The sequence below is a fragment of the Molossus molossus genome, unplaced genomic scaffold (genome assembly GCF_014108415.1).
Source record: "Molossus molossus isolate mMolMol1 unplaced genomic scaffold, mMolMol1.p scaffold_m16_p_1, whole genome shotgun sequence".
NCBI classification, from domain to species: Eukaryota; Metazoa; Chordata; class Mammalia; order Chiroptera; family Molossidae; genus Molossus; species Molossus molossus.
The window spans coordinates 49,026,342-49,036,710 of NW_023425344.1; the positions used below are offsets into that span (position 1 = coordinate 49,026,342).

Consider the following 10,369-nt stretch of genomic DNA (forward strand, 5'->3'; position numbering starts at 1 on the left):
TCTTCAAACAGGACATACAGATGACCAAGAGACACATGAAAAAGTGCTCAATGTCACTAATCATTAGAGAGATGCAAATTAAAACAACAATGAAGTATTACCTCCCACCTGTCAGAATGGCTGCCATCAATAAATCATCAAACAATGCTGGCCAGGGTATGGAAAAAAGGGGACTGGTACACTGCTGGTGGGAATGCAGACTGGTGCAGCCACTATGGAAAACACTATGGTGTTACCTCAAAAAGTTAAAAATTGAACTGCCATTTGACCCAGTGATCCTACTTCTTCTAGGAATATACCCTAAGAAGCCTGAAACACTAATCAGAAAGAATATAAATACCCCTATGTTCATTATAGCAGCACTATTTACAATTGCTAAGATCTGGAAATAGCCCAAGTGTGCATCAAGAGATAAGTGGATAAGAAAGCTGTAGTACATAAACACAATGGAATACTACGCAGCTGTAAGAAAGATCTCCTATCCGCTGAGACAACATGAAGGGTTCTGGAGAATATTATCCTAAGCGAAACAAGCCAATCAGAGAAAGACAAATATCACATTATCTCACTTATTTGTGGAATATACTGAACAAAACAAACTGATGAACAAAATATACCCAGAGACAAAGAAGCAGGGTACAGACTGACAAACCTCAGAAGAGGGGCTACAGGTGGGGGGAGAGAAGAGATAAACCACAGAACTTATATGCATGTATGTGTAACCAATAGACATAGACAACAATGCTGGGGATGGGGCTGGGGAGAGGTGGATCGGGAGGAAGGTGTCAATGGGGGAAAAAGGAGAAACATCTGTAACATAAAATGAATAAATAAAAAAATAAAAAAATAAATGTATTGTTATAACGATATATGTATATATGTCTAAACATTAAATGGTCCATTTAAAAAAAGAAAAATACAAATTGGTTGTTAGACTGATGAATCGCCCAGAGAAGGGGGAGGGGCAGGAAGAGGTAAACCAAAAACGTGTATGCATATATGCATACTCAATGAATACAGACAATAGTGTGGGGAAGGCAGGAGGGGGATGGGAGTGGGGTCAATGGGGGAAAAAAGGAGGAACATCTGTAATACTTTCAACAATAAAGACAAATTAAAAAAAAAAAGGTTAAGTAACTTAATTCAGATCACACTCATAAATGGTCTAGGATGATTCAAGTTCAGATCTCATACCAAAGTTATGCTTCATTCAAAAGAGGGCTTAAATGCCTATTATATAGTTTGGCCTCTCCAATGGAGATGATAGGGAATCATTTTAGGATTTTAAACTGAGAAGCCATGGGCCCTGAGATAAATTTCAAAAATATTCCTTGGAATAAAGTATGAAAGATGGATTAGAGACAAGAGTAGCTCTAAAGAGATCACATAGGAGAATATTATAACAGTTCATTGAGAGATGCCAAATGCAGGAAGAGGGAAAGAAAGAGAAGGAATTAAGAGTTGTTTAGAAAAATAATCTAGTTTAGATTACTGAGCTGGGTGTAACAGTCCGTAATTATGCTTGGGAAAAGGAGGAAGAAAAAGGATCTAAATGGTGTCGAGTGCTACTTTATGCTGAAAACTATTTTATATTAATAGTTTTTTCATAAAATTTTTTTTTTCTTTAATCCTCACCTGAGGACATTTTTCTATTTTTTGTTCAGATAGAGTGGGAGGGAGAGATTGGAAGAGAGAAACATTGATGTGAAAGGGACACATAGAGTAGCTGCCACCCGCACGACCAAACAGGACTGGGGACAAACTGCAACCAAGGTACGCGCTCTTGGCAGGAACTGAACCCGGGTCTCTCAGGACCGCAGGCCGATGCTCTAACCGCTGAGCCAAACCAGCCAGGGCTTCACCCCTTCTTTATACAGTGATGATGACACAGAAACCTATATGCAAAGAATATAGAAAAAAACAGATATCAAAGTACCATTTTATTACTATCTGAATCAGCCCTAACTGCTTCCAATGGAGAGTTCCTTGTTGAAAGCAGAGTTAGAAAACCGAGGTTGGAGTCCTAATTCGGGACTCATTAATTTCTTCAGATAAATCTTGAGATCAGCAGGCTCAGACACATTCTCAGAGGGGGGAAAAAAGAAATCTACAGAACCAGCTCTCACTTAACAATTTTCAGGTAACAAAGATAAGCCTCTGATTGCCATTAGAAGTGCCCTTCCTCCCCCCACAAAAAAATCTTTAGATTGTGAGAACAATTTCAGATTTAGTTGATCGGTAACTATGAGGTGACTTAAGATTGAGAAGTAATAAGGAAAAAGTAAAATGTATTCAGAAAGATATGCTGTTCAACTAGGTATTGAAATTGCTCTAAAAATATTTCCTAAATATATATACAAATACTAGAAACTTAGTTAATATTCAAGATTTGTAGATTTTAGAGTTTTTGTTTTGTAGGAAAGCCCAATAATGATAACTTGAGGTTCAGTGATTCATATTTGGGAATAACCTGTACACCTAATAAATATTAACCAGATTTCAATTTTGGCAGGTAGGAAGGAATAATCAATATTCAAAGTATTGACCTTACAATTATCAACAAAGAAAATGCCAAAAAGTACCTGGTCAGTGTGGCTCAGTGGCTGATTGTTGTCCCATGGACTGAGAGGTCCCAGTTCGATTCCTGGTCAGGGCACATGCCTGGGTTTTGGGGTTGATCCCCAGTGGGGACATGCAGGAGGCAGCCAGATCGATGTTTCTGACATCGATGTTTCTATCTCTCCCTTTATCTCTCTAAAAATAAATAATTAACTAAATAAAACAAATGACCCAGTTGGGACTTGATATCTACTGCAAAAATACTTTTTAAAGGTTTTACTAGTTTAACCATTACAAAAAAAAAAAAAAAAGCCAAAAAATTCCACTTCCTCTTTAATTTTTAGGTAAAAATAAACATATATATATATATATATATATAGTCTTTTAAAAAGATGCTCATTTGCTCAAAATGCCCTAATTCCAGAGAAAACAGAAACTTTTCTGTTTTTTTGTTCTTCTAGTTGTCAGATGTTCCAGATGTGAGATTGTCTTTAGCCTTCATAGACTCCAGCAGAAGGCATATTGTACCTTGCCCGGATTCTGGCTTTGCTTCAGGAAGAAATGTGTAAGAACTTTCTTAATATCATATCTCTTAATGTAAATATTATATGCACCCTTTTCAGACTTTTCTGTCATATATTGTTTGATTCTTCTAGTTTGGTTCCTGTTTACTCCCTTAGCTGCCAACTATCTAGGGTTCTAGACCACAAGTCACTCAATAATCACCTAATGAGAATCTTTTAAGCATTAGACAATGTGCCATGGCGCTGGACTTTGAGAAACTCATCTGAGGAGCTGACATACATGTAAAAAAAAATATTGAGACAATGTGATGAACACTTTAATAGCAACAAGAATAATGTGCTTTAGGACCGAGCCAAAAGGATTAGAAATAACTTAGGTAAGATATCAGAGTAGACATTTGAGTGAGTCTTAATAAGTAGAAGGTAATTTTGTGGCACAAGATGAAGCTCTAGAAATAGACAATTTAGATGTAAAAGTATAAAGTATGTTTGGTATGAAAGTAGTCTAGCATGGCCAGTGTATTCAGAGGAAATGGCACAGTACGTTGAGGCTAACAAATGGAGTGGGGAAAGCTGAATATATGCATACAAAAGATGTAACTGGACCTTTATTTTATACCACACACAAAATCAATTCAAAATGGATTAAGGACTTAAGTGTGACACCTGAAACTATAAAAATCCTAGAAGAAAACAGAGGAAGAGCTTAACATTGGTTTTGGCAAAGATTTCCTGGACGTGACACCAAAAGCACAGGCAATAAAAGCAAAAATAGACAAGTGGGACTACCTCAAACTAAAAAGCTTCTTTCTGCATAGCAAAAGAACTAACGAAGTGAAAACCCAAACTACAGAATGGGAGAAAATATTTGCAAACCATGTTTCTGATAAGGGGCTACTACCCAAAATATATCAAAATATATAAGGAACTAAAATTCAATAATAAAAAAAAAATAACCTCATTAAAAAATGAGCAAGGACTAGAATAGACATTTCTTCAAAGATCACAGACAAATGTTATGTTATGAAAAGGTGATCAACATCACTAATTGTCAAGAGACATACAAAACCACAATATCACTTCATACCTGTTACGATGGTCATTATAAAACCAAACCAAACCAAACCAAACCAACCCAAACCAAACAAAAAGACAAAACAAAACCCCAGAAAACAGTAAGTGTTGTTGAGGATGTGGAAAAATCTGAATCCTGTGTACTGTTGTTGAGAATGTAAAATGGTCCAGAGGCAATGGAAAATAGTTTGGGTGTTCCTTAAAAAATTTAAAATAGAACTACCTTATGACCCAGCATTACCTGATTATTTTTGAACTGCTATGTATCATAACTAAAATGTTATATTCTATAACTTTCAGTCAAGCAAACTGCAGCCTACTTATATAGCACTGTACGTGAAAAATTAATCTCTGGTTTACTGAAGATTACATTCATTAATCAGCAATTACTGGGTTAGAGGGATATAAAAGTTTCACAGGGATTTTAACTAAATAATGAATAATAATTAGCCAAAGAGCTCAAAGAGCCGCCATTTATTATCCCAAAAATGTGATCAAAAGGACATTAAGAAATCATAATTATAGATTAAAAGTCCAAACCTAAGGTGACTTCTGAAGTATATTGATAATCTGGAGAATAAATGGTAAAATAATGTTCACATAAGCAAAACTGTTAGTCTTTCATTACTTGTTTCCAAGAGAATAGAACAAAACAGATTTAAAATCAACATATTAGCTCCTCCTAAAGTGCTCAAAAATGACACTGCAACCCACATAATAAATATATAAAGAGGTGCCCTGGTCAGTGTGGCTCAATGGTTAGAGTGTCAGCTCTAGCTCCGAAGGATTGCAGGTTCAACTCCCAGTCAAGGGCACATAAGTGGGCATCAGGTTTGATACTCAGCCCCAGTTGGGGCATGTGTAGGAAACAACCAATCAATGTGTCTCAAATCAATGTTCATTCTCTCTTTCTTTCCCCACTCCCCCCCTTCCTTCCACTCTATCTAAAAATCAATGGAAAAAAATATCCTCCATGGAGGATTAACAACAACTACAACAAATATGTATGTGTATATATAAATATATATATATAGAGAGAGAGAGAGAGAAATTCACAATACATAATAAGCTTATCTTCCCAAATTGTATTTACATAAAATCTATTTTTCATGATTTGAGAGGAAACCTAAAAACTTTTAAACTGAGATTATACTATCTTACATACAAACAACTTGAAGTACCAAAAGATTTCTTAGGAGCAGTAACAACATACATGTTTTTAATTTCGAAAAAACTATTTTGATTTCAAGAAAAAATTCCACTAAATTCCATTCAAACCACAGCTCTTCAATCACACAATACTTCTCTATTTATGTAGTGCAAATGTTCAATGTTATTAATAATATTACATTGAAGTAAACATTCTCCAGATGCTACTGTATAACTAACTAAAGTGGGATGGATTGTTTTCATGACAGTCCCGCACTATCAAGAACATAAATATATATTCCTGTCTAAAACCATGAGGTATATTTTGTAGTGGATAGCAGGTTCATTCTTAGTCATATCGCCTACAGCAATTGAGATTTAAGTATTATTCTAGTGCTCAGACTACATACAGAAGCCTTAATTTTAATTAAAGAGTAACTCTTAAGATATATTTACAAAACTCAGCATAGGTCTAATGGTATCCTCAAATAAAATACTTCATTATTTGAGAACAAAGAATGGGGAAAATAACTTTCAGTTTCCATAAGGTTCTTACCTGTATAATGCATCATCAATCTCCACAGATTCTGCTGACATGATGGGCAAATGTGTATTTGTACTGAAAAAATAAAACACAGTTTATAAGAGTAAGCACAGTTTTTCAATATTCACATCCTATAACGTAAAATTCAATTACACATGGGATCAGATTCACCAGTTACTAAAGGAGGTTTTACAGATCAGATACATATGTATTATCTACCACTTTATTTGCATTTAAAAAATAGGCCAGCCCTGGCCGGTTTGCTCAGTGGTTTGAGCGTCAGCCTGCGGTCTAAAGAGACCCGGGTTCGGTTTCTGCTAAGGACACGTACCTCGGTTGCAGTTTGTCCCCAGCCCTGGTTGGGTTGTGCGGGAGGCAGCCACTCGATGTGTCCCTTTCATGTCAATGTTTCTCTCTCTCTCTCTCCCCTTCTCTCTCCCTCTCACTCTATCTGAATAAAAGATGAAGGAATGTCCTCGGGTGAGGGGAAAAAAAAAAAAAGGCCAAAATTAAATTTACTGGTTGCCTACTCTGTGTGTACTGCAAAATTATAGCCCATGGTTGTTTTATTCTCAGATGTTGTTTTATCATCAATGCATATATTCTGTTGGATCTATATTTTAGTAATTTTGTTGGAGTGTCCCATAAACCTTCCCTAGATAATCTCATTCAATCCATGGAATTTACCATATACTGATATCTGAACTTATTTCTCCATGTTTGATCTCTCCTCTGACCTCCAAATGTTACACATCTGCCAGAACAATATCTCTCTTGTGATGTCCAATTGGTATCATAAACATAACAAGCTCACAACAGAATTCAATTCCCCTTACTTAATCTATTTTTCCCCAGTGCTTCCCAATTCAGTTTCTGGTACTACCTATCATTTACTAGCTCAGGCCAAAAAATCTAGGGATCTTCTTAATTTGTTCCCTCATTTTCTCCATTTGTGTGTCCTGTTACCTCTTCCTTCAAAGGAGATCTCAAATCTGATCACTTCTCACTATTTTAATCAGTATAATCTCAGGCCAAACCACCATCATGTTTCATCTAAACTACTTCAAAGGCCTCCTCACTAGTTTCTCTATTTATACTATGGTCCGCCTTCAGTTTATTCTCTATATAATAGCTGATACCTTTCAAACTAATATTACTCCCCAACTTAGAACTACCCTTTGATTCTAAGAATAAAATTCAAATACTTTACCATGCTTAAAAGGGCCTTTGTGGTCTACCTCTCCAACCTCAACTCCCACAACTCTCCTTGCTCACTATCTTCAGCCATGCTGGCCTACTTGCTGTTCCTCAAAAAGCCAAGCTTGCTATCACTTTAGTTTTTACACTTGCTATTCCATCTGCTTGGAATGTTTTTCCTTCAGATCTCTGAATTATTAAAATACTGCCTCACAGATATTACACAGACCATTCCCGATTACCCTATCAATGAAACAGCTCCTCTTCTCCTTAGGTCACTTCTTTATTCATGAACCTGTTGTCTTTTCCTCAAATCACTTATCATTAACTGTTTATTATCTGCTTTCCCCTATAGAATGTATAATCCATTAAGAAATCACAACTGTATTCCAAATACCTAAAAGAGCTGGCATTTAATAATAAGAGTTAACACTGTGCCCACATTGTTTTAAATGCTTTAGATGTACTAACTCAGTTAATGCCTACAACTTCATGAAATAGTCACTATTACCATCTTCACTGAACAAACAGAAAAAGGAACAAAATACTGAGGCTGACTTAAATACCCTTCCTAAACTCAGAGGAAGTAAATAGCAGAGCCAGAATCTGAACCTATGCAGTCTAGCTCTTGGGCACCATGCTATACTGCCTACTGCCTCTTACATAGTGGGCATAAAGAAAGCACTCAAAAAATGTCTGTTAAGTAAATTTTTATTCTTTATTGCTTCAGAGAGAGGAAGGAAGGAGAGAGAGAAACATCGATGAGAGAAAACACTGATTGGCTACCTCCTGCATGCCCCTCACTGGAGATTGGGCCCACAACCTGGGCATGTGCCCTGACAGAGAATGGAACTGGTGACCTCATGGTGCATGGGTCGCCGCTCAACCGCTAAGCCACACCAGCCAGGCTGTTAAGTAAATTTTAAAAGTTAGCCCTGACCAGTGTGGCTCAGTGGGAGAGCATCGGCCCAAGGACCAATGAGTCAGGGGTTCGATTCCGGCCAAGGGTATGTACCTCAGTTGTGGTTCATCCCTGGCCCTGGTCTGGATCGTGTGGGAGGCAACAAGTCGTTGTGTCTCTCACATCGATGTTTTTCTCTCCCTTTCTCTCCCTCTCACTCTATCTGAAGATGAAGAGAAAAATATCCTTGGGTGATGATTAAAAAAGAAAAGAAAAAAATAAGTTAAATATATTAGTGTGACAAGACATACAAATAGTGATGTGTCATTTACCATAGCTCATCCCGATTTTTTCACAGCATATAAAGAAAAATGGTAATAGGATAAGCAAGGGGAAACAGATGGTTCCCTGACAGAGGGAAGGAACCAGCTTGAGGCATTTGGGTCTCAGCCACAGTGACAGCGAAGATCAATATCATCTTAGTAAAAGTGTAATCCATTTCAGGTTCTGGGAAGCTCTAATTATCAATTACAGGATTCTAAAACTAATGTGATAGCACGAAGTTCAGTTTTAGAATCCAAATTTTTAGGCCTGGTATTGATATATAAGCCAAAGGATTTGTAAATATGGTTAATCAAAATGTTATCATTGATCATACCACACATTGATTGGTAGCATTAAATGATATCAACTTCTAGCCAATTAAATGGACACTATTAGAAGAGTCCTGATTGCAATTATGAAAGTAAGCCAGAAGATAGTTATGTTTAACAGATCAACTATCTAATAAAAATGTACATATCCACTATAATAACCTGTTTTGGCATTGTAACAAAATATGAAAATGAACAAAATTTCGTATGACATAGTTTTCTCATCCTTAGTACACTTCTCTAGCTGTCTTCCTTGCATGCAGGGCAAAAGTCTAGCGGGTAAAGCTCTTAAGTTAAAACGTGAAGCGCTACAAGCTCATCGGCTCTGTCATTTAACATGACTGGCATTTGCTTTTCAGAAACTTCTGCCTTCCTGGAATGGTTCAAAAATCATTTCTGTAGTAAGGTCGGTGTGGTCATCAAAAACGCAGTCAAGCAGGGGAGTTTCTCTTTGTATTGTATAATATGCCCCACATGTATTTGGCAGTGTTGGCAATTCCATGCTACCAGAAGCACCCCTTCAGTCTGAAACTCTTGAAAAGGCTACAGGTTTATACCCACCACGTCTATCTTTGGCATATTGTGTCCTGGTAGTGGGCAGGATGCGACAATCCGCTCTGTTCATTATGAGATGACTGAAACCGGCACTACGCGAACACCCCCGCCCCGCCACCCAATTTTCCAGGAGTGGACAAGAACCTCAACACCAACTGGGATATAAGAAGGGGTAACTCGTGCCTTTTTTCCTGAAAAAAAATTCTTTTTTTTTTTTTTTTTTTTTTCCTGTAGTCCAGAGGTCCTCAGGGTGTCCTGTCACTGATCCATTACTACCAAGTTCCCTCCGGTAATAGTTTTCAAAGGAGGCTCGCAGTGGAGGATCGCGCACAGCGGAACTCAGCTTTCATTTACCCGAAAGGAGGGGTGTTCGGCAACAGGTCTGGGGAGCTCTCACGACGGGACCGGGCCAGGACTCTCGGCCGGAGCCCTCCTCCCGCCACCCTTCCCGTCCGGGGACCCAACCGGAACTGAGAAAACGCAGGCAGGGAGGAGAAGTGGACTCCGTCCTCAGCGAAGCGGGAGCCCCAGAGGCCGGAGCCCAGGCCACCACACCCACCCGGCGCCTCCCCTCGCCGCCCAAGGCCGGTTCTGCCCCGGCCCCGCGGCCTCCCGAGCGCTCCCTGCTCGACTGATGTGAAGCAGAAAGCTGGCGCTCGGTCCTGCCCGCCACCCCTCGCCTTTTCGCGCCCCCTCTCGTCCTCTCACCTGCCGGTCCCCCAGGAAGAACAGGACGCCTCTTCCCCCTGAGGTGCGACAACGGGCTCAGAACCCTCCATTGCCTCCAGAAGAGCGCCGCGGCCGCAGGCTACGAGCAGGCAGGAAAGGGGGTGGGGCCGCCGGGGTCAAGGGGCGGGCGGTGACATCACCGGAGGGGGCGGGCCTGGGGAAGCGCGCAGCCCGCCGCGCCTTCCCGTCAACCCCAGGGGCGTCCTGATTTCCGGTTTGGGTGTGGCCGCGGGGCGGGCTTTGCTGCAGGTGGCTGCAGTGAGTGGCACTGCTGTGACAGGGGTTCGGCAGATGAAGGGGAGATCAAAACGGTCAAGTTACCCGTCAGCTCTGGCTCCACAGCCAAGCACAGAGGATTCCAGTGGCCAGCGAAATATTGGGGCTGCGCATCAAAATCACTGCGTTTTGTAGCGAAAAGTGGAGACGCCTTCGTTTTATATACCAAAGACTAGTGATAGGTAGCTCCCCCAGGTTTTCAGCCTGG

The 10,369-nt window shown here is 39.6% G+C and overlaps 1 protein-coding gene across 1 annotated transcript in view; it reads right to left on the reverse strand.

Moving 5' to 3' along the window:
- Window positions 1–9,962, reverse strand: part of UBA6 (ubiquitin like modifier activating enzyme 6) — a 91,963-nt gene extending 82,001 nt beyond the window's left edge. The window contains exons 1-2 of the mRNA XM_036266471.1: window positions 9,865–9,962; window positions 5,863–5,925 (exon numbers count right to left, since the gene is read on the reverse strand). Of these exons, the coding sequence (XP_036122364.1) occupies window positions 5,863–5,925; window positions 9,865–9,935 (134 nt within the window). The 5' untranslated portion in view covers window positions 9,936–9,962. The remainder of the gene's footprint in view (window positions 1–5,862; window positions 5,926–9,864) is intronic.
- Window positions 9,963–10,369: the final 407 nt, after the last annotated feature.